The sequence below is a fragment of the Oryctolagus cuniculus genome, chromosome 3, assembly GCF_051225735.1.
Source record: "Oryctolagus cuniculus isolate XC-2025 breed Fujian yellow rabbit chromosome 3, ASM5122573v1, whole genome shotgun sequence".
Classification (NCBI taxonomy): domain Eukaryota; kingdom Metazoa; phylum Chordata; class Mammalia; order Lagomorpha; family Leporidae; genus Oryctolagus; species Oryctolagus cuniculus.
The window spans coordinates 37,196,803-37,221,284 of record NC_142869.1 but is presented as its reverse complement, the minus strand read 5'-3'; the positions used below and the strand labels follow the sequence as shown (position 1 = coordinate 37,221,284).

General features: G+C 43.0%; 2 protein-coding genes and 1 long non-coding RNA gene across 17 annotated transcripts in view; 1 reads left to right on the top strand and 2 right to left on the bottom strand.

Annotated features, from left to right (window-relative positions):
* The window catches only part of ICA1L (islet cell autoantigen 1 like), a 93,704-nt gene extending 84,322 nt beyond the window's left edge, over positions 1–9,382 (bottom strand). For 6 of the 14 annotated variants that reach the window (XM_089330038.1, XM_089330044.1, XM_089330043.1 and 3 more), the window contains exons 1-2: positions 9,213–9,358; positions 7,826–7,952 (exon numbers count right to left, since the gene is read on the bottom strand). The gene's annotated coding sequence lies outside the window, so the exon portion shown is untranslated. Of the gene's footprint in view, positions 1–7,562; positions 7,586–7,825; positions 7,953–8,446; positions 8,732–8,854; positions 9,092–9,203 lie in introns of those variants that run through there. The other 8 variants (XM_070070361.2, XM_070070365.2, XM_089330039.1 and 5 more) reach the window with 7 other exon arrangements.
* Positions 9,096–21,005, top strand: LOC149127311 (uncharacterized). 2 transcript variants are annotated; one of them, XR_016231943.1, is made up of 3 exons: positions 9,096–9,233; positions 9,933–9,972; positions 20,867–21,005. It is a non-coding gene; the product is annotated as an uncharacterized LOC149127311 (long non-coding RNA). The 2 variants fall into 2 exon arrangements; XR_016231944.1 differs by lacking the exon at positions 20,867–21,005 and adding an exon at positions 10,208–10,341.
* WDR12 (WD repeat domain 12) overlaps positions 18,823–24,482 on the bottom strand; it is a 25,207-nt gene continuing 19,547 nt past the window's right edge. Inside the window, exons 9-13 of the mRNA XM_002712545.6 lie at positions 23,889–24,029; positions 23,669–23,774; positions 23,401–23,533; positions 20,269–20,341; positions 18,823–19,555 (exon numbers count right to left, since the gene is read on the bottom strand). Of these exons, the coding sequence (XP_002712591.1) occupies positions 19,478–19,555; positions 20,269–20,341; positions 23,401–23,533; positions 23,669–23,774; positions 23,889–24,029 (531 nt within the window). The 3' untranslated portion in view covers positions 18,823–19,477. The remainder of the gene's footprint in view (positions 19,556–20,268; positions 20,342–23,400; positions 23,534–23,668; positions 23,775–23,888; positions 24,030–24,482) is intronic.

Below are 24,482 nucleotides of genomic sequence, written 5' to 3'. Positions count from 1 at the left end.
CTGGAAACTATAAAAATACTGGGGAAAGACTTCAAGATATCAGTAAAAGCAAAAGCATAGGCAACACAAGCAAAATAAGATTATATCAAACTAAGAAGATTCGTGTGGCAAAGTAAACATGATCAAACACAGTGAAGAGATACCTGACAGAATGAGAGAAAACAATGCAGAGTATTCAACTAACAAAAGACTAATACGCAGAATATATAAGGAACTAAAAGAAAAGTCCAGTTAAGAAATGCATAAAAGATATAAAAAGAAACTTCTCAAAAGAAATACAATGATCTACAAATATATGAAAAAAGGCTCAATATCAACAGGCATTAGGGAAATGCATATCAAAAATGTAATACATCAACTTATTCCAGGTTAATATCAAAAGGACAAAAAGTAAATGCTGGCAAGGATTTGGAGAAAAGGGAACCCTTTACACACCAGCAGTGGGAATGCAAATCAGTACAGCCATTTTGGTGAACAATATTTAGGTTTCTCAATAAATAAAAACAATGGGGCCAGCATTGAGGTGAAGGGGGTTAAACTGCTGCCTGCAGCACCAGCATACCATCTGAGTGCCAATTCCAGTCCTGGCTGCTCAACTCTGATCCAGCTCCATGCTAATGTGCCTGGGAAAGCAGTCCTTGGGCCCCTGCACTCATGTGAGAGACTTGGAAGCAGCTTCTTATTCCTGGCTTTGGCCAGCCCTAGCCACTGCGGCCATTTGGGGAGTAAACCAGATGGATGATCCCTCTCTAACTATGCCTTCCAAATAAATAAATAAATAAATCTTTAAAACTAAATTAATAATGACCCAGTTATCCCACTTGTAGACTTATAGTGTATACTATATACATAAAGAACGAAGTCAGCATATCTAAGAGATAACTGCACTCCCAGGTTCATTGCACTATTCACAACAGCCAAGATGTGGCATCAACTAAGGGTGAATTGATGAATGAAAGGATAAACAAAATATGGGAGCCAGGGGCTGGTGCTGTGGGGTAGCTGGTAAAGCCACTGCCTGCAGCACCCAGCATCCCATGTGGGTGCTGGTTCAAGTCCCAGCTGCTCCACTTCCAGTCCAGCTCCATGCTAATGTGCCTGGGAAAGCAGCAGAAAATGGGCCAAGTATTTGGGCCCCTGCACACATATGGGAGACCCTAAAGAAGCTCCTGGCTGTTGGCTTAGGCTGGCCCAGCCCTGGCCATTGCGACCATTTAGGGAGTGAACCAACAAATGGAAGATTCTCTCTTTCTCTCCCTCCACCCCCTCTCTCTGTAACTCTGCCTTTCAAATAAATAAATAAATGTGGGGACCAGTGTTGTGGCGCAGTAAGCTGACACTTGTGATGCCAGCAGCCTACATCAGAGTGCTGGTTCAAGTAGCAGGCACTCTGCTTCTAAACCAGTTTCCTGCTAATGCACCTGGGAAGGCAGTGGATGGTGGCTCAGGTGGTTGGGCCCTTGCCACCCAATGTGGGAAACTCAGATGGAATTCTGCCAGGCTCCTGGCATCAGCCTGTCCCAGCCCTGGCAGTGGTGGACATTTGGGGAGTGAAAAAGTGGATGAAAGATCTGTCACTTTGCTTTCAAATAAATAAAATAACTAAATCAAGAAGAGGAGGAGGAGAAGGAAGAAGAAAATGTGGCATATATATATATATATACACACACATACATACAATGGAATGTTATTTAGCCATAAAAACAACATCCTGACATTACAGCAAAATGAACAGAACTAGAGATCATTGTGTCAGGGAAATAAGCCAGACACATAAAGACATGCGCTGCACATTCTCTTATGTGGAAAAAAAAAAACTGGTCTGAACATAGAATTGGGACTACTAGAGACTAGGAAAGCTAGGAGAAGGGGCAGATGAAAAGTGGGAAAAAGGGTAACAAGGCATAGTTAGAAGTAGTAGGTCTGGTGTTTCCTCAGCATGTGGGGCAACTGTATACATACTACATAAAGAACTGGGGAAGAGCTGGTGGGCCCCAAATAAGGAGGAAGGGTGAGGTGGTGGGACAGTGTCGAATCTGATCAGTTTATGCCGCATGCACATTTCGTGATATCACCCTTGTACACCCCATAAGGTGTACAAGAAGTACATTTTTTTACTGTAGTTTTTTTTTTTTAAGATTTATTTTATTTATTTGAAAGTCAGAGTTACACAGAGAGAGGAGAGGCAGAGAGAGAGAAAAAAAGAGGTCTTCCTTCCATTAGTTCACTCCCCAGATCGCCGCACTGGCCAGAGCTGTGCTGATCTGAAGCCAGGAGCCAGGGGGTTCCTCCGGGCCTCCGACACGGGTGCAGGGGCCCAAGGACCTGGGCCATCCTTCACTGCTATCCCAGGCCATAGCAGAGAGATGGATCAGAAGAGGAGCAGCTGGGACTAGAACCAGCGCCCATATGGGATGCCAGAGCTTCAGGCCAGGGTTTTAACCCACAGTGCCATAGCGCCAGCCCCACAAGTAGTACATTTTAAATCAGATTTTTTAAAAGATAAAAATCAAGTTAGGAACAAACTGGCAAAAATCCTACACAAAATGCTAATATGTAACTGAAAATAGACATACCAGGTAGAATTTATCCCAGGGATGGAAAATTTGTCTATCATCTGAAATTAGTCAATGTCGTTTATTAAGAAATTAAAGAAGAAATGTCATGACAATTCCAGTAGAAAGGAAAAAATTGACAAAGTTTATCACTCACTCATGATTAAAAGGACACCTCTGACAAACCTACAACATATGCGTCCAATACTGAATATTTTCCTTTAATACAGTGAAAATGCAAAGTTGAGAACTCACTCCACTTCCACTTGTAAGAGGAATAAGCAGAGCTGTCTTTATTCACAGGTGGTTTGACCATGCATGCAGAAAATCCTAAAGAATATTTAATAAAAAAGTACTAGATCTAACCTAGTAGATCTGATTGAATTTTGTAATTAGTGAATTAGTCAATCAAAAGCAATTGTATTGCATTTCTATATAGCAGCAAATGACCAGAAAAATGAAATTTGAAATCCACTATCACTTTGATAGCAACTCAAATATGAAATAATTATAAATTTAGAGACAGATATATCAGGTTGATATTGAAAACTGTAGCACAGTGCTTAAATAAATTAAAAAGCATACATAAAGACTCACAAATGTATAGTCACACAATTTCTGAAAAGCTCACCTGAACAATTTGGAGGTAGAACAGACTTTTTAGTAAACAAGGTTAGAAGTAGATAATTGCATGTCAAAAAAATCTCTTGGCTGCTGCCGTGGCTCACTTGGCTAATCCTCCACCTGTAGCGCCGGTACTCCGGGTTCTAGTCCCGGTTGGGGTGCCGGATTCTGTCCCGGTTGCCCCTCTTCCAGGCCAGCTCTCTGCTGTGGCCAGGGAGTGCAGTGGAGAATGGCCCAAGTGTTTGGGCCCTGCACCCCATGGGAGACCAGGAGAAGCACCTGGCTCCTGGATTGGGATCAGCACAGTAGCAGCCATTGGCAGGGGGGTGGGGGTGGGGGGTCAACCAACAGAAGGAAGACCTTTCTCTCTGTCTCTCTCACTGTTTAACTCTGCCTGACCAAAACAAACAAACAAAAAAAACCTCTCTTCAACTCCTAATATCATACACAAAGATTAAGAAAAATTGTATCAAGAATTTAAATGTAAAATTCAAAACTGTAACATTTTCACAAGAGAAAATCTGCAACCCTGGGAAAGAAAGATTTCTTAGATTTAGACTATAAAAACCATGAATCACAAAAGCCAACAACAAGAAAAAGATAAGTTAATTTTATCAAAATTTAAAACTCCAACATCTGAAACACACTACTAAGAAAACAAAAAGGCTGGGATAAGTTTCTATCTCCCTCCCCAACTCCATTATCCAGGTTTTCTGGATACAGACTGAAAAATAAGTGCAAAAATACTGCATTATTAGGCCGGCGCCGCGGCTCACTAGGCTAATCCTCTGCCTTGCGGTGCCGGCACACCGGGTTCTAGTCCCAGTCAGGGCGCTGGATTCTGTCCCGGTTGCCCCTCTCCCAGGCCAGCTCTCTGCTGTGGCCCGGGAGTGCAGTGGAGGATGGCCCAAGTACTTGGGCCCTGCACCCCATGGGAGACCAGGATAAGCACCTGGCTCCTGGCTTCGGATCAGCGCGGTGCGCCGGCTGCAGCGCGCTGGCCACGGCGGCAATTGGAGGGTGAACCAATGGCAAAGGAAGACCTTTCTCTCTGTCTCTCTCTCTCTCCCTCACTGTCCACTCTGTCAAAAAAAAAAATATTGCATTATTATTAAACAAATCCAGATTTTTTTCTTGACATTATTCCTAAACTACTGATATAGCATTTGCATTGTGCTATTAGAAGGGATCTAGAGATAATTTAAAGTATACAGGAGGATGTGGGTAGTTTATAACATGCTATTTTGCATAACAGACTTGAGCATGTAAGGATTTTGGTATCTGAAGGGGGTTCTAGAACCAGTGCCCTGAAAATACTAAGTGATGCTTGTGGGTTCTGGATATATAAAAAAGATAATATAGTTTTTAAATGAGAAAGTCACTTGAGCAAACTCACAAAAGATATTCATATACACAAACAGCCAGTAGCATATAAAAAGTTCAGTGATGGGCACAGTGGTGCAATCAGTTAAGCCACCACTTGGGATACCTGAATCCCAAACCAGAGTGCCTGGTTGAGTCCCAGGTACTTTGTGCTTCTGAACCAGGTTCCTGCCAACTCTCCTGGGAGGCAGCTGATCATGGCCCAACTACTTAGGTTCTTTCCACCCACGTGAGAGACTTGGAGAGAGTTCCTGGCTCCTGGCTTCAGCTTGGCTTGGCCCTGGATGTTGTGAGCATTTGGTGAGTGAGCCTGTGAATGGAAGATCTCTTTCTCTTTTTCTGTAATTCTGTCCTTTAAATAAATAAAGCTTTTTAAAAAAGATTCTGAATTAAAAAGATGCTCTACATCATTATTCATCAGGGAAATGCAAATTAAAGCCATAAAGAATTATCAATGGGCCGGCGCTGTGGCATAGTAGGTTAAGCCTCCACCTGCGATACTGGCATCCCATATGGGTCCAGTTTGAGTCCTGGCCGCTCCATTTCTGATCCAGCTCCCTGCAGCAGAAGATGGGAAAGCAGCAGAAGTGGGCCCAAGTTCTTGGGGCCTTGTACCTACGTGGGAGAGCCAGAAGCAGCTCCTGCCTGGCTTCAGATCGGCTCAGCTCCGGCCATTGCAGCCATTTGGGGAGTGAACCAGCAGATGGAAGACTTCTCCCCGTCTCTGTAAACTCTGCCTCTCAAATAAATAAATAAATCTTTAAAAAAAAACCATCAACACACAACACAACCATTTAAATTTGCTAGCAATCTGTCAATTCAAAGTGTTGGCAAGGATGGGGAACAACTGGAACTTTCATACACTGTTCATGAAAACCTAAAAATGGTATAAAAACTCTGGAAGGCACGCCTTATATCAAAGGACAGTTTCTTATAAAGTTAAATATTATGACAACCAGCAATTGAAGTCTTAAGTACTTACTCAAGAGAAATTAAATTACAAGCTGACACAAAGGCCTAAAAGTAATTTTACCAGATTTACTCATAACAACCCAAAACTAAAATGGCTATAAACAGGTGACTAGGTTAAAAATTTTTGATATATCATTCAATGAAATTCCACACAATTTTTAAAAAGTATTTTTATTTTAATTTTTTGTAAGGCAGAGTAACAGAGGGAGAGAGAGAGAGAGAGAGAGAGAGAGAGAGAGAAATCTTCCATCCACTGGTTCACTGTCTAACTGGCTCCAACAGCCTGAGGCTGGGACAGGCCAAAGCTGGGAACGTGGAGCTTCATCCAGGTCTCTCTCCAGGTGCCAAGGAGACAAAGTTGGCCATCCTCTGCTACTTTCCCAGGTGCTTTAGCAGGGAGCTGGATCAGAAGTGAAGCAGCCGGGACTTGGACTGGGGCCCATATGGGATGCCGGTGTCACATGCAGCAGCTTAACCCACTATGCCACAATACCAGCCCCCACATAGCAATTTTATTTTTTAAGAACAAGAAGCAGAGTGATTATTAATGAATGGGGAGTGTTTTTATGGGGTGATTGAAAAGTTTTTGCACTACAGCAAGCTGATGGTTTCATAACATTGTGATGGCATTAAATAGCACTGAAGCGTACACTTTAAAATGGTTAATTATATGGGAATTTTCCCTCAAAGAAAGAAAATAACAAACTTCTGATGAAAGCAGGGAAGGCATGAGTTATCAATTTACAATGATACACTATCACATGGTAATTATAATGGTTTAAATGATAGGGATTGACAACACCAGAACGGGCAAGCCAGTAAGCAAGTGTAACTCATACACTGCTGATGGAAGTATCAAACAGCACAACTTCTTGGGAAAAGCTCTGACAGTTTCTCAAAAAACTAAACATGCTCCTACTTCATGACACAGCAATCCCACTATCAAGTATTTAAAGCTTTCTAAGGGAAGAGCTTTTCATCTGTTTGTAAGCAAATAGTGCAGGACATGTAGTAAATACTCAGTTAATATTTACGGGATGCATGCCAATATATTTATTTTATCATTATTGTAATAAAAAATGAAAGTCTTCTAAGTATATTAATATCCATATAAATAAAAATGTGATATATTTATATGACAGAATGCCATCTAAATCAATTACAAGTATGCTAGTGAATAGAATTATTAGTATCAATCCAAATAAATTTTAAAAACACTGTGATAAAACAGAGTATACCCAATATAGCATAATTGAACATTTTTAAACATATGCCATGTTAACGGACATGCATAAATTTCTTAAAAATACAAAACACAAACTCATGATGATAAATACCTGGTTAGAGATAGTAGGATTGGAGCAGTAGAAAAAAGAAATTTTGGCTTTATTGGAAATATTTTATTTCCTCACTTCATACCAGAAAGTACTATGACAAAATATTCATGTAGGCTGTTATAAATATAGATATTAACATTGCATTACGTTAGTGTTTGTTTTCTCTCCCTTTTCTCAATTAAATGAATAATTAAATGAACAAAAAAACCTTGTGGTATATGCAAGTAAGTCAACAATGGCAAAATAACACTGAAACAATGAGAGCTACAGAAGGTGACTAACTTTTAAGGGTAAATATTGGATCCAAACAGAAGTCTGGAATTTGTGACCAGAAAAAAAGGCAAAACTCAAGGGATAAAAAAGAGAATACAGATATTACTCAACAGCAAAAGCCAGTTCGCAGTATGTACTGATGCTGAAAAACTTTTCACAGCCCCATCTGTTGCTATCACATATGAAAAAGTAAGTTTTAAAGGAAACACAATGAGTACCTAAAAAAGTAAAGTATGCAAGGAAATAAATTAACAACAAGTGATGGATCACACAATGAAATAAAAATGTTAGTACCAGAGTAGAACAGTGTTACTAGCCATTTTATATCTGATACTTGGATATCCTCTGCTAGTTCAGCACTAGTATAAATTTGAATTGTTTTATGAGAAATACTTTTCCTAAAAATGTGCCATCCTACCTTTTCCACCAATCTTATTGCTGCAGTTCTGCCTTTGGGCTGGCTGAAGTCTGAGCACCCCTCTAATTCTAAAATTATAAAGATTTGCCTGGCAATTATAATTACTGGTAATTAGAACAATGTCTTCATATGTCTATTTCACTGGCTAAATGTACAATCATTCTACACTATTAAATACAAAGAGTTCAAAGAATACCAGGTATGTTAGGCACAGAAAACAAACACACAAGGGTTAAGAATTTGGTTTAAAAAAGCATACATACCATTAGGAGACTTATTTTTGGCCGACAAATGTATAATTAACTCTCCCTAAAGGATGAGGCACCTGTGGCTACTCCATAAATATTGATGTGAAGAGGATAAAAGTAATATCGCCTTACAGTACGTTGCCTGAGTAAGAACCAAATAAATCAATATATAAATATTTAGGGGAAAATAAAAAAAAAACAGACTGCGCAAAAAAACGTTATCTTCCCAACAAGCTATTCCACAGTGACCCACAGTTTCCAACAGCTTGTAGGCTCTGTACATCAAGATCATCTGTGACACGAAAAATAATTGCGCCCCCTCTGCTGGCAAAGCCACAGCATCGCGGGTGAGCTGCCAAGGGCTCTCCCCGCCCTCTCCATCCTCCTCGGAGCATCACGTATCTGACCACTGACGGATCCAGGACACCTGACCGGACGATCCGCCTTTCCAGGGCACCCATCCGTGCAGTGTGCTCCCTCGGGAGCCCGTGCATTCCGCAGCTCACCCTAACCGCACTTTTAACTAGTTTGTGTTTTGCCAGTAGGGAGCCGATTAACGTCAGCCCCACAATAAAATAATAATAATAATACAATAAAAACAAGCACATCACGGAAAGGAGGCCCGCAGCGAAGCACCTGAAGGCTGTGAGCACCTGCCTCCATTAGAAGCCGTCTCCACCTGGGAGACAAATCACCAGACGAGCCTCAGGCCTCTGCGCTCGGTCACCCAGCCAGGGCCAGCGTGGGTGGAAGCCCCCTGGGGACCCCAGAGGACCCAGCCACGCCACGGGCTACTCCTTGGCGGTTCCGCGCGCCGGGAGCCGGCCGAGCTGGGTGGGCCAAGGCTTCGCCCAGACGAAAGGCCGCCGGGGCCGAGGTCCCCGAGGGAGCCGGCAGGGCCCCGGGAGACCCCGCGTGCGCGCGTGGCCAGCGCCTCCTGAGGCGCCCCCACCTCCCGGCGTCGCCATGGGAACCCAGGGTTTGGCCTCCCGGCCGGACCGCCGCCCACAAGGGAGGGGCGGACGGGAGGCCACAGACGCTCACCGCGACGCCAGAGCCGCGACGCGCCGGTCCTCCGCCGCCTCGGCTGGCGCTCGGCCGCGCGGGAGTCCGTCCCGACACGCGTTCCGGCGGCTGCCCGCGAGCCCCGCGACGCCGCCCGTGCCCCTCCGCACCAGTGCGTGGAGGTGTCGGGCTCCGCTGCGGGAGGCGGGGACTGAAACCCCGCGGCCTGGCGCGCGCGGGAGCCCGGCACCCGCGTTCGCGCCCGCTCGTGCTCTAGCCTAACCCCGCCGGGGGCCCGGCCCCGCACCACCCCCTGTCCCTGTCCGTTCTGGAGTGAACTCAGCGGGGCCTTCGCTACTTAATAAAACCGGTCAGAACAGGACAGTACGGGACTGACTGTGAGGCCTCTGAGGTGTGGGTAAGTGTCAGGAGTCCTTAGCCCGAGTCTCTCCGTGCGTCCGCACAGCCCTCGATGCACCTGCTGGGCCCTCCTGGGCCGCCCTGCGGGGCTCTGAGTTCCTGCCTCCTCGGACGCTCGCCACGCGGGGAGTGTTCACGCTCTGAGCGAACTCCCATTTTACAGGCTTAAGGATGACTAAGTTAACAATTCCTGATAACTTATCTTAAGAGCGCATATTCATAGCCGTCATTTTTTTGTGATAAATGTGTCCTCAAGAGTAAAAAGAAATTGGTAGAAAACGTCAGAAAAAAAAAAAATGGGAATAAAGCAAAAGTGAAACGGTTGTGGGGCGATAATACAGTAAATTCCAGGTGCTTGACTTCAAAAGATGACTCAAATTTACAGCAGCTTTCCTAACACTTTGTGAATTAATTACTGCTGTGACACACAGGCTCTAAGAAAAAAACCTTCTGTTTGAGGTAGTAACTAAATTCATTCAAAGGTGCAAGGCATAAAGATGGGCTAAGGTTCTAGAATATTCATTTTACAAAGTACTCATCCTAAAAACCTGAAAAAATCATTTTAGAATAGGAAAAGGAGTAGTTAATTATGCTACAAAGGGATAACTTAGACCAAAAATATTAAGATGTGGAATGGTGACTACTTGAGAAAGTATATCCAAAATGTTGATGCCTTTTTTTTTTTTTTTTTTTTAAGGAGCGGTCTCCTCATTCTTTCAAACCCAGATCCTTGAAAGGTAAGAATCAGCATTTGGCAAAAATGGAGATTGCTGTGCTTCGTCAGGATTTGCCCTGACTTGAGGAAGTTTGGCCTCCTTCCTAAGGGGCATAAGGCTGCTTCTGTTGGTCAACACCTAAAAGTAATTTTCAGGTGGGGCTGGTGCTGTGGTGGAGCAGGTAAAGCCACCGCCTGCAGTGCCAGCACCCCATATGGGCGCCAGTTCTAGGCCTGGCTGCTCCACTTCTATCCAGCTGTCTGCTATGGCCTGGGAAAGTAGTGGAGGATGGCCCAAGTCCTTGGGCCCCTGCACCCACATGGGAGAAGTTCCTGGCTCCTGGATTCGGATTGGTGCACCTCCAGCTGTTTCGGCCAATTGTCCTGGGAGTGAACAGCGATGGAAGACCTCTCTCTCTGCCTCTCCTTCTCTGTGTAACTCTTTCAAATAAAGAAATAAATCTTAAAAAAGTAAAAACAATTATCTGCCTGGCTGATAACCGGCTGTCCTGGTTAGATGCAGAGCTGCTCCCACCTTGGACATTTCCACAGCCTCATCACCCAGCACAGTGTGGTCCTCAAGGGTTGTTTACTCCATCGATGAATGAACGGAGATAAGCAGCCAGTGGGCCCCTGAAGAACTGAACATCTTTTTCCCCAGGGACTGATTGTCATCTGGTAAGCAAGATCTGTTTTGCCCTGTGGTATGTTTCTTGGGATGTTTTAGGTAATGGGCTTTCCAAGAGTGAAGCCTAATTCAATCTAAAGCAGAGACAGGTCCTCCCAGGGACATGCCAGGAAGTCAGAATGGTGACTAGGGGCTAAGAGTGCAGGTTTTGTTCACTTAGTTGGGGGAGATTATAGAAAGATACACCATGTTTCCAAACTGTCATAGATGTGGCATTTGCAGATAATCACTTTTTCTTCTTCGCAATTTGTTAAGAAACTCCTGCAAGTGATGGCACAGCGTAGGAGTGGCTGCAGTGATGTAGACAGAGCCACTAATGGTCCTGGGCAGGAATCAGGTGACACGATATTTGATAAACATGGAATGAATTATCTTCCTTTAGCTGTTGGACTGATAAGGAGATATTTAAATGGTTGTACTAGTCCCTTAACAAATAAATGAGGTCACATAGTATTTAAATTCCAGTGTTCCACTAAAATGTTTTAATGAAAATTTTACACTTAAAACACTTCTATACGGGAGGATTTAATTTTATTGAGAAGCACAAACATGAATAGAATTGACATTTCACTATCAATATAGAACACTTAGTACAAATATAAGCAGTGTTTTTCTCCATGTAGGCCTACAAGCTGACTAGAAAAGAGAATTAGGTGACTTGGAATGTGGGGCTCCACATGGCAAATCCAAAGCCCCATTTCTTTAGAGTGGTGATCTTTACTTTTTGCATTATGGAGGCATATTTCTGGTTAATGTCCCAAATAAAACCTCAGTTCATATAAGAAAATGCATTAAAAGTTATTTCACCCTTTTGCACTATTTTACTAAAGGATCAGTGAATTATTAGGCCTTATGTCATGGAAATAACCCCATTTCTTCAAGGTGCTCCCCTTTGTGATCTGTGAGGTCTTACCAAAGAAGTCAGAACATTACAGGTCAGTGGCAGTGAGGGCATGGAGCCGGGACTGGCCACTACTTTGATGCAAGTTAAACATGTTCTCGCTCCCCTACTATATTTTTGCTTATTCAAGACTAGAATTAGACACAGTAATAAGATTTTTTTTAACAAATGTGCAATGTTATAGACAATATAAAGGAAGTATTTCCTTTCCTTGAAACAACTGTTAAATTTAATACTGTATTGATGTTATTAACACGTGGAATTGTTGGCATGCTTCTGAACTTTCTATCAGATTGTGTCCAACAAGATCGTTTCACTGCAGCTTTTATTACTCAGAGGCAGCAGCCCTCCTAGCTCCATTATTGATTGGCTGTGTACCTGTACGCTGGCTCCCTAACCGGCCTGGACTGTGGTTTCCTTTAATAACATGAGTAACAATTCAATTGTATGAATAACAAGGTGATTTCTAAAGTTCCTTTTTGCTTAAATACAATTCCTATAGGAAAGTAATAACCCTTTAAAGTATATACTTATATATTATTACAGTAATTAGTAATATACTAGTTAAGCATAAGTAACCTTTTTTTTTTTAAAGATTTGAGAGGGAAATGAAAGGGAGGGAAAGAGGGAAAGATATCTTCTATACACTGGTTCGCTCCCCAAACGCCTAATGGCCACAGCAGCTGGAGCTGGGCCAGGTTGAAGCCAGGAGCCAAGAACTCCAGTTGGGTCTCCCACAGGGATAGCAGGGGCCTAAGCACTTGAGCCATTATCCACTGCCTTCCAGGATGCACATTAGCAAGAAGCTGGATTGGAAGCAAAACAGCCAGGACTCAACCAGGCACTTCGACATGAGATGCGGGTAATTCAAGCAGCAGCTTAACTCCCAGCACCACAATACCCAGTCCTAGTAAAAGAAATCTTGAGATGATTTAAGGTATTCACGAGGACGTGCATTGGCTATATGTAAATACTATGCTATTTGCATAAGGGACTTGAACATATGAAGATTTGGGTATCTATGGGGATCTTGAAACCCATCTACCATGATACCAGTGATGACTATATTGGTTAAGAGCTAGAGATACGGCCGGCGCCGCGGCTCACTAGGCTAATCCTCCGCCTTGCGGCGCCGGCACACCGGGTTCTAGTCCCGGTCGGGGCGCCGGATTCTGTCCCGGTTGCCCCTCTTCCAGGCCAGCTCTCTGCTGTGGCCAGGGAGTGCAGTGGAGGATGGCCCGAGTACTTGGGCCCTGCACCCCACGGGAGACCAGGATAAGTACCTGGCTCCTGCCTTCGGATCAGCGCGGTGCGCCGGCCGTGGCGGCCATTGGAGGGTGAACCAAGGGCAAAGGAAGACCTTACTATCTGTCTCTCTTTCACTGTCCACTCTGCCTGTCAAAAAAAAAAAAAAAAAAAAAAAAAAAAAAAAAAAAAAAAGCTAGAGATAAGTGCCAGCATTGTGGCCTAGCCAGTAAAACTGCTGCCTGCAATGCCAGTGTCCCATATGGGCACCGGTTCATATCCTGGCTGCTCCACTTTGTTGATGGTCTGGGAAAAGCAGTAAAGGATGCCCCATATGTTTGGGTCCCTGCCATCCACGTGGGAGACCTGGAAGAAGCTCAAACCAGTGCCCATATGGGATGCTAGCGTTGCAGGCTATAGCTTTACCCACTACGCCACACGACGCTGGCCCCAGTGCCATTCTTACAGACACCACAGTAATATACTCTCAAAAATCTGTGAACAGTTGAGAAGACACTAGAACAAAAACAACTTAATTGTTTTAATTTTTATTTTCATTTTATTTGAATGGCAGATACAGAGCTTCTATCTGCTGGTTCATTCCTCAAATGCTCGACAGCCAGGGTGGGCTGGGTGATTGCCAGGAGCCCACAACTTAATCTGGGTCTCCCACATGGGTGGCAGGGACTTAAGTACTTGAGCCACTCCCAGGGTGTGCATTAGCAGGAAGCTGGATCAAAAGAGTAGAGGGAGGAGTAGAATCAGGCACTGTGATATGGGATGTGGGCATCTTTACTGTTGGACCAAATGCCCAATTCTAAAGAAAGCAACCAAAATCACTGTACTACCAAGTTACATTAAAGATGTGTTTGGTTTATGTAACAAAATATTAGCATTATGTTTGATACCTGAAGTCACCTTAGTTAAAATGTTGATACTGAAGTAACTAAACGTGTGGCAAGTATTTGGCACCATGGTTAGGAGGCTGCTTAGGATGCCCATATTCCATGTCAAAGTGCCTGGTTTGAGTCCTGGCTCGGCTTCCAGTTACATCTTCCTACTGATGTGCACCCTCGGAGGCAGCATATGATGGCTCAAGTACTGGCTTCCTGCCACCCATTTGATAGCACTGGATTGAGTTCTGGGCTCCTGGTCCAGCCCTGGTAGTTGGCAGGGATGAAAATTCAAAAAATATTTTTTTTCTCTAAATGAAATAACAAAAAGTTCCTTCTGTTTTTTGTTAACAGGCATTTCCTGATTAGAAAAATGAAACCTGATTTTAAATTAGTAGCTTCTTTATTTAAAAGGTACTTAATTGTATATCCCTTGCAGTCTTAAAAACTGTTGTACAAAAGCTATTATTTTTCCTTATATTTGCTTTATATAAGCAACAGTGACTTTTTGAAACTAGAACACAGGGGATGGCACTGTAGCATGGTGGGTAAAGCCACCATCTGCGGTGTCAGCATCCCATATGGGCGCCAGTTCGAGTCCCAGCTGTTCCACTTCCAATCCAGCTCTCTGCTATGGTCTGGGAAAACAGTAGATGGCCCAAGTACTTAGGCCCCTGCACCTGCATGGGAGACCAGGGAGAAACTCCTGGCTCCTGGTTTTGGATTGGCCCAGCTCTAGCTGTTATGGCCTTTTTGGGAGCAAACCAGCAAATGGAAGACCTTTCTTTCTAACTCTGCCTTTCAAATAAGTTTTTTTAAAAAATAGAATACATTACAAGAATGTTAAGGGGCTAGTGCTGTGGCGTAGCAGGTAAAGCGGCTGTCTGCAATGCTGGCATCTTGTGTGGGCACAATTCAAGTCCTGGCTATTCCACTTCTGATCTAGCTCCCTGCTGATGCACCTGGGAAGCAGTGAAAAATGGTGTAAGTGCCTGGACCCCTGCACCCACGCGGGAGACCAGGAGGAAACTCCTGGCTCCTGGGCTCTGTCTGGACCACCCCTGGCCATTGTGGCCATTTGAGAAGTGAACCAGTGGATGGAAGATATCTCTTATAACTCTTTCAAATAAATAAATAAAATCTTAAAAAAAAAAAAAAAGGATTTTAAGCTGTGTGAGCAGCTGTGTTACTACCAGAAATCCCTAGATGGCATGTTTTGTTGGGTATTTGCTCAATTATGCAATCAGGTACATTTTGTATCAATTTAAATTTTTTTAAAAAGACCTATTTATTTATTCAAAAGTCAGAATTACACAGAGAGAGGAGAGGCAGAGAGAGAGAGGTCTTCCATCTGATGGTTCACTCCCCAATTGACTGCAACGGCTGGAACTGCGCCGATCCGAAGCCAGGAGCCAGGAGCCAGGAGCCAGGAGCCTCTTCTGGGTCTCCCATGCGGGTGCAGGGACCCAAGGACTTGGGGCATCCTCCACTGCTTTCCTAGGCCATAGCAGAAAGCTGGATCGGAAGTGGAGCAGCCGGGACTTGAACCAGTGGGATGCCCGTGCTTCAGGTCAGGGCGTTAACCTGATGTGCCACAGCACCGGCCCCAAACTTTCATTTCTGCTTTTCCCCTTGGTAATGCTAATTCTCATTTATTATTACAGATTATTGATAACAGTTCCAAGAAAAGGGATCTACAAAGCAAATATTGTTCCTATACTCACAGAAAAGCTGTTTTTTTTTTTTTTTTAATTTCTGTGTGGGATGAAAACATTTTTGAATATTTATTTACACTTTATTTGGAAGGCAGAGAGACAGAAAGATTTTCCATCTAGGGCAGGTGATGTGGCATAGCGGGTAAAGCTACCACCTGCAGTGCTGGCATCTGATATGGGCACCAATTCCAATCCTAGCTGCTCCACTTCTGATCCAGCTTCCTGCTAATGCACCTGGGAAAGCAGCAGAAAATGGGCCAAGTATTTGGGCCCCTTTATTCACGGGGGAGACCGGATGAAGCCACTGGTACCTGGCTTCATGTTGTCCCAGCTCCATTGCAGCCATTTGGGGAGGGAACCAGTAGATGGAACATCTCTCTCTCTGCCTCTCAAATAAATAAATACATCTTAAAAAAAACAAAATGTCTTCCACCCATGATTCACTCCCCAAATGCCTGCAATAGTCAGGGAGGAGCCAGGATGAAGCCAGTAGTCAGGGATGCAAAGATTTGAACCAACCCCTGCTGCCTTTCAGAGTACCAACAGCAGAAAGCTAAAATCAAGAGCTGGAGTTAGGACATAAATGCAGGCACTCTAATATGGAATGCACACATCCAAAGTAGCAGGTTAACCACTGTGCCACATGGCTGTTCCAGTTGTCACTATAGCAAGGTTTTCCTCTTTTCCAATATAAAAACATAATGTCTATAATAAGATTTAGAAGGTAGCATTATTTAAAAATTAAATTTTGGAGTATGAACAAATACTATGTCCATTTCACTCCTTAGAGGCAGAGTTACAGAGAGAAAGAGGAGAGACAGAGATTGTCCATCTGCTGGTTCACCTCCCAAGAGGCCGCAATGGCCAGGGCTGGGCCAAACCGAAGCCAGGAGCCAGGAGCTTCTTCTGGGTCTTCCACATGGATGCAGGAGCCCAAGGATTTGGGCTGCTGATTTCCCTGGGGAATAGCAGGGATCCGGATAGGAAGAGTGGAGCAGCACCCATATGGGAGCTGGTGCTGCAGACCATAGCGTAACCCACTGTGCTGCAGTGCCAGACCCTACTCACAGTATTTCTAAGCTAGTCTCTCTGAGGCTTCCGTGCTGCTCCCTCTGCTAGAAATAATCTGTGTCTTCACCCTGCCCCTAATCATCTGCCCTAATCTAGCTGGAACGTCATTCTTCTACGATGCCCTCTTAGCATTGCTCCCCACAATCTAACTGCTCCCTCCTCTGTGCTCTTTCACTTAGATCTTTCTTTTACACTTAGGACACTCTTGTAGCTCAGTTTCTAATGAGGATCTCCCATGTGAGCATGTGATCTTTTTGAAGGGGAAGTCTGTGTCCTAGATTTTTTTATTTTTTCACTTTCTTCCACCACGGCAAATGCTGGTATATAATTCAATTTTTTTCCTTGAACTGACTCATTCACCAATTAAACTTTTAGCATTATTTTACATTTAGGAAGTTTACTGCTAAGCAATTTATCAATATCTTTATGAATTCCAATTCTGTGGTAAGACAGCATAAATAACCCCATACTAATCAGCAGGTCCCGAACACAGTACTGCCAGGTAGCTTCTCCCAGTGGTGGAAAACAGCTCTATTCATTTCTCTCAGTAAGTCCTAGAGGCAAATAAGTGCAAATAATGCAACTACCTCTGGTGCCTCGGATGGAGGAAAGAAAAAAGGAGGAGCAATGCTATAAAGGAGGCTGAATCTTCTAGGCTTTAAAAAAAAAAAATTTGTTTGATTGAAAGGCAAAGTGAGAAATATATTCCATCTGCTACTTTACTTACTCAAAATGGCTGTAATAGCTGGGGCTGGGCCAGGCAGAGGCCAAGAGCCTGGAACTCCTTTGGGGTTTCCCATGCAGTGGCATCCACCCAAATGGCTACAACAGCCAAGGTTGAGCCAGGCTGAAGCCAGGAGCTAGGCACTCTATCTGAGCCTCCCACACGGCTGGCAGGAACTCAAGTACTTGAGCCATCACCCACTGCTTACCAGGTGTATTAGCAGAGAGCTGTATCAGAAGTGGAGCAGACAGAACTTGAACCTGCACTCCAATATGGGATGCAGGTATAGCAGGCGGGGACTTACCTGCTGTACAATACCCACTCCACTTCTAGGTTTTTATTGGCCTCTCACATTCCTCCTATATGGGGAGTAAGACTTATCCACAGGAGTTACCCAGAGAGAGGAGTCTGGCAGACTGATCACAGATAACCCTTGTCTAAGAGACTTGGTCACTAAAGTTATATCCATCCCAAGGAAGAACGCCTGAACCACAACTGCGTCCTGCTGTATAACTATGGCTGAGAATAGATGAGGGCTTTTTAGAAGCTACTTCCTTTTTTGTCTACTGTATCTGAAAAATGGGGGTCTCTTAACCCTTACTTGAAGCACTCAGTGTAATGTATACTACATTTTGTCACTCTAAGTTGAATGAGTTAAGACATAAATGGGGGCTGGCGCCATGGCACAATGGGCTGATCCTCCACCTGCGGTGCCGGCATCCCATATGGGCACCGGTTCTAGTCCTGGCTGCTCCACTTCCTATCTAGCTCTCCGCTGTGGCCTGGGAAAGCAGTGGAGGATGGCCCAGGTCCTTGGGCCCCTGCACCTGCGTGGAAGACTAGGAAGAAGCACCTGGCTCCTAACTTTGAATCGGCGTAGCTCCATCCGTTGTGGCCCTTTGGGGAGTGAACCAATGGAAGGAAGACCTTTCTTTCTGTCTCTCTCACTGTCTGTAATTCTACCTGTCAAATAAACAAATAAAAATCTTGGGAAAAAAAAAAAAAAAAAAAACACCAACCCAAATAACTGCTTCAGAGACTATCCAAAACAGGATTATAAATTCATCTTTGTTTTTTCAAAGTTAAGACTTTCAAAGACCACGGGTATGAAATTTACACCAACTACCATAAAATGAGAAAAACAAGGACTCTGAATTCTCTGGCTGCCTTTATTTTTTTTGACATTAACATATATTTTAGGAAATGATGTGGTAATTGGAGCTCTTGTACTTAAGTCTATCTGAAAATGAAGACAATATCCTAGGGCTGGAGAGAACTGGGGACCCTAAGGAATGTGGAAGTCACAAAATGAAGCCTGGCCTGCTTCTAGACTTCTGCATTTGCAAGAACAAAACTCCTGATGTGTTCAACCCATTGTTAACCAGGCTTCCAACTTCAGTCAAGCATGACAGCAAGACCAGATATGATTTATTGCAGTTTAAGATGGGACCAAATAGGACTCATTGTTTATTACTGAGGTTGTAAATGCTGTAAATATGTTCCACTTGAATGTCAATCCATTAAAGATAGAAGTCACATTTTAAAAAGACACTTATTTTAAATATTTCACATCACATATGAAGAGATAAAACTAATGATAAAAAAATTTGTGGGACGTTTAATAAAAATGAAAGGTTTTGTGTAAAGAATTTATTCTTATGTTTAAGGATACATTAGGGAAAGAGATATCTGGTCATCATTACATTTTATGAAGTCTCTAAAAGACCTGACATGCCTTTAATATGAAACACTTCACGTAAAATGTTTCAACAATTGTTAATGAATTGGCAACACACTTTCTAATGTTCTGAACACTTACAAAGTCATGTTTTCTAATAATTAAACACTTATTTTGCAAACAGGAAATTGTAGTTCTAATTTTTTTCTATTAAGTTTTTTTACTAGTCTTTTCTGGATGGTTTTAAAAACCTAAGTTTCTCTGGCAAAAGTAAGTCTGGACAATTGTTTACTGCATCTCTAATATGCCCTTATATTTGCATTTCAAAAGCAAACCTGAATTCAAACCAATTCCTTTAAGACAAATAAAGAGTTTAATTTCAAAGATTTGCATAAGGTAGAGAGTGCAGGCCACATTTTACATTTTATAAATATAAACTATTATAAATACAAAATAAAGAAAAAGTGATATATTAGCTATTACGAAGGGTGAAAACATTTTATAAACTTTTACCTATTAGAGTGTTTTCTACATCTGCATCAATGTAATTTGACAGTTCTCTACCGACTTCTTCTATAGACAGAATCTCTATAATCAAATTATCATTCACTTTCATGCTCCCACATGAGAAGTGGTAGGTGAATATCTGTAGGAATACAATTTATTGTCTGCTCCTCCACTCAGAAGTAGCTGCATAAAAGGGGAAAAAATACAAAAATAAAATTATTTTATATAATAGCTAAACCTAATGAAAAACTGGTAATTTTATTACAAAGGAATATGGATGAGCAGCTATTACATTTAAAGTCAGTACCTAAAGGGACCAATTAGATCAAGTTCTACTAAATACTGTTATCATATTAAAGCTTTAAAAATGATCATTTGAATTTGAAGCACAAAATGCAGCCACACTTTCTATGAAGCATTTGCTTAAACAATAAAATAGTTTGAAAGTTTTATTTATCTAAGAAAATTAAGTCTCTAAAGGAGTAGCACATTAGTTGCATCTTACTTCAAATAGCCCACGACCTGTATTTGGAAAGAATTCTTAGGCAGAAGAGCTTATGTATATATATAAAAATAAATTGTAATACTTTAAATACATTTTATAATCCAGAATTGTTACATAATATTTTTCTACTTAGGAAGTACTTTTATCCAATTAGTCTGGATCAATGAGTACATATACTTACTTAGATGTTTCATCAAAATACTCATGAAAAAAATTGGCTCAAAATTTCAAATTTTACTGCTATTACCAAGGGACACGTATGAGATCTTATGAATAATATTAAGTGAAATAGAATACAAAATTATAAAAACAAGATATGTTGAAATTAGTAATTTTATAAACAGATTTATTCTATTTTCTTCCTCACCAAGTAATAATAAAAAATTCTTACCCCTGTGTCTGTCCAATCAACACTCAGAACTTTGTCTTCATGAGCAGCCAGATCATAAAGAGGAGCCTTACAACTAAAAGACAGAAACAGTAACATGTAACATGCTTTCATAGCATTGCAAACACACACATTTGAATAACCATGCTGAAAACTTTTGAGTTTACCACCTTTGCCCCAATAACCATTTAATATTAGAATTCTAAGTATTTACTTGACTACCTCCTGTTTTCCTGTATCATTTAATACTAGAGAGATTTACCATAACAAAAGTATCAAAGCAAAATGTTACTGAGTTATAAAATGTGTAACTGGTCCATTTTCCCAGTGGTTTTATATACCACTTTTCTAGTCATCTGTATGTTGGTAACTGGCAAATTTCTATCATTAGCCCAAACTTTCCTGAGCTTGACAGGAGAGACTTCAAAAAGTATGTGGAAAATGGAATTAAAAGACTGAATTTTTCACAAACATTTTGAAGCCCGAGGTGCCAGCGCCGTGGCACAGGTTGATCCTCCACCTGTGGTGCCCGCATCTCATATGGGAGCCAGTTCTAATCCCAGTTGCTCCTCTTCTGATCTGGCTCTCTGCTATGGCCTAGGAAAGCAGCAGCAGATGGCTCAAGTGCTTGGGTCCGTGTACTCGCGTGAGAGACCTGGAAGAAGCTCCTGGCTCCACTTTGGATAGCTCAGCTCCGACCATTGTGGCAATTTGGGGAATGAACCAGCAGATGGAAGACCTCTCTTTGTCTCTCCTTTCCAATGACTGCAACCTCTCAAATAAACAAACAATTGAAAATGGAAAAAAAAAAAAAAACCCACATCTGAAGCCCTTGTATGCTTTTATGCAACTGCCTAACAGCTGTCTTTTGGGCACTTGTAATTAAAAAAAAATAATAATAAAAAACTCTGGATTTCCCCTCAGAAACCTGTTTTTCTACTTTTTCCCATAAGAATAAATGGTACTACCAATCACCAGTTGTTTAGGCACAAAATGTGGGTACAATCTTTGATTTCCACTCAATCCCTAAGCCAAAGAGCTTTCTACCACCGCAGAACAAGTCATCATTAACTGTCTCTTGAATTAAAGACTCTGCTTCTGGGGCCGGCACTGGCATAGCGGGTAAAGCCACCTCCTACAGTGCTGACATCCCATATGGGCACCAGTTCAAGTCTTAGCTGCTCCATTTCCTATGGGGAACAACTCGGACTAGACTAAGTTACTGGAATTAAGACTTATTCTATGCATCTGCTCTCCCACAATATGGCGCTGGGAGAGGAGTAAACAGCTTCTACGCAGCTGCCTCTTGCCAATTTGACTGATGAGCTGCAGGAGCTGATCTTGCTCCTGATTGGAGGAGAGCAGTGTGCTCGGTGTGTGGGTAGCAGAGTTGGGATTGGTGGAAGAGGACTATAAAGCGGTGTGCTGCTCCCCCACGGAAGTGGGGAAAGTGGCAGGGGGAGCCGCCCCTCCACGGAGGTGGAGGGGTCGGCAGCCAACCCAGGAAGGACCAGCAGCAAACCCAGGAAGGGCTGAGCAGACAAAAGAACAGTGCAGGGTCTAGCGTCGTTCCTCCGCAAATGGGGGAGCGACATTTCCGATCCAGCTCTCTGCTATGGCCTGGGTAGGCAGGTGAAGATGGCCTAAGTCCTTGGGCCCCTGCACCCATGTGGGAGACCTGGAAGAAGCTCCTGGCTCCTGGCTTTGGATCAGCGCAGCTCCAGCTGTTGCAGCCATCTGGGGAGTGAACCAGTGGATGGAAGATCTCGCTCTCTCTCTGCCTCTTCTTTTCTCTCTGTGTAACTCTGACTTTCAAGTAAATAAATAAATCTTTAAAAAAAAAAAAAAAAAAAAAGACTCTGCTTCCATTCTTGCTCCCTTGCTCAAAACTCTTCCAGTCACACTTATAATGAAAACCAAACTCGGCCGGCGCCGCAGCTCACTAGGCTAATCCTCCGCCTTGCGGCGCCGGCACACTGGGTTCTAGTCCCGGTTGGGGCACTGGATTCTGTCCCTGTTGCCCCTCTTCCAGGCCAGCTCTCTGCTGTGGCCAGGGAGTGCAGTGGAGGATGGCCCAAGTGCTTGGGCCCTGCACCCCATGGGAGACCAGGATAAGCACCTGGCTCCTGGCTTCGGATCTGCGCGGTGCGCTGGCCACAGTGCACCGGCCGCGGCGGCCATTGGAGGGTGAACCAACGGCAAAGGAAGACCTTTCTCTCTGTCTCTCTCTCTCACTGTCCACTCTGCCTGTCAAAAAAAATAAAAAAATAAAAAAAAAAAAGAAAACCAAACTCTTTGCCATGGCCTATTAAGATCCTGCCTGAGGGGCCAGCGCTGTGGCACAGCAAGTTAACGCCCTGGCCTGAAGCGCTGGCATCCCATGTGGGTGCTGGTTCTAGTCCTGGCTGCTCCTCTTCTGATCCGGCTCTCTGCTGTGGCCTGGGAAAGCAGTGGAAGATAGCCCAAGTCCTTGGGACCCTGCACCCACGTGGGAGACCCGGAGGAGGCTCCTGGCTTCGGATCAGCGCAGCTCCAGCTGTGTGGCCAGCAGATGGAAGACACCTCTCTCTCTCTCTGCCTCTCTTCTCTCTGTGTAACTGACTTTCAAATAAATAAGTAAATCTTAAAAAAAAAAAAAAAAAAACCACACCAGATCCTGCTTGATATAACCACTATCTGTACTCATGCCCTGTCATTCTACTCCTTATTTATTATTGCATTCCATCAACAGTGGCCTTTCTGCTATTTTGTTAACATCCCAAGATTCTTTCCACCATATTTCTCTTGTTCCTTTTACCATATGTGCATGACTCATACATCCACATTGTTTAATTCACTTCCTATCACTTTCAAAGAGGCCTTCCTCAAATAAGTATCCCTTTACCATGCTTTGCTTTCATCATAGCATTTACTATGATTACTGGAAACTGTATGTTAATTGTTATAGAAAATGTATAATTGAAATCTACATACTGGAGCCAAGTGTTCGGTCTAGCAGCTAAGATGCCTGCATCCCATGTTGGAGTACCTAGGTTTGATACTTAGTTCCTGACTCCAGCTTCCTGGTAATCCTTGGGAGGCAGTGGTGATATCACAAGTGATATCTTTCTCTTGTTAATAGTAAGTAGGATTTACCTTCTTATATCCCAGAGCTTGACAATGTTATCCAAAGAACCTGAAATCAGCTGCTGTTCGTGAGTAGGAGACCACTTTATGGTTGTGACCCAGCCCGTATGTGAAGTTAGGGACAGGGACACCAAAGAACCATCTGAACAAAAGCAAAAAAGAATTTTAGAAAAGTAGGCAAAACAAACTCAAAACATTTATGTTCTACATCTCTGGTGAGTAGAGAAATTCATGTTGTTTATACACTTACCTTTCCTCAGTGGTTTAAGAGACTCACCTTTAGTTCGGGGGTCCCACAGTCTTATATGCCTGTCTGTACTTCCAGATGCTAAACGTTTACATAGTGGAGAATAGGAAATACAATTAAATACTTTATTCCCTGTCTGAAAAAGAAAATGAAAATATAATCATGGTGGGCTAAAAGTAAAACACTTCTAGAAGTTTATCATTTAAAGGACCAAAGTTAATCATAGGACCACTGAATTTGTAAGTCTTACCAAAGTTGACTTAAGACTGCCAGACTCAACATCCCATACTCTGATCGTGTGATCCCAAGAGGCACTGCATATTTCTTCAGCATCCGACCACAGAACTGAGGATATTGCTTCTTTGTGGCCAGAAAGTGTCACTATGGGAGTCTAGAAACAAAAGACCCCCAAAAGGAAGAAGTATATTCACTTCAGAGTCACTCAAACAATAATAGTAGTTATGACTTTTGAAACCATATGCCAGATACTTGCTAGGTGTTTTAGCTTTCATACCCTGCCTTATTTTTTCTTTAAAACAATCCTTCAACTTTGTTTTTATTTCATACATGATGACGCTGAAGCTGAGAAAGACAACATGCCCAAGGTCATACAGTTTATAAGTAGCAAACTCAAAACTGAATCCAAATATTACTCAAAATATTCATAGTCTTTTTTTAAAGATGTATTTATTTTAGGGCCAGCGCCGTGGCTCACTTGGTTAATCCTCTGCCTGCAGTGCCAGCATCCCATATAGGTGCCAGGTTCTATTCCCGACTGTTCCTCTTCCAGTCCAGCTCTCTGCTGTGGCCCGGGAAGGCAGTGGAGGATGGCCCAAGTGCTTGG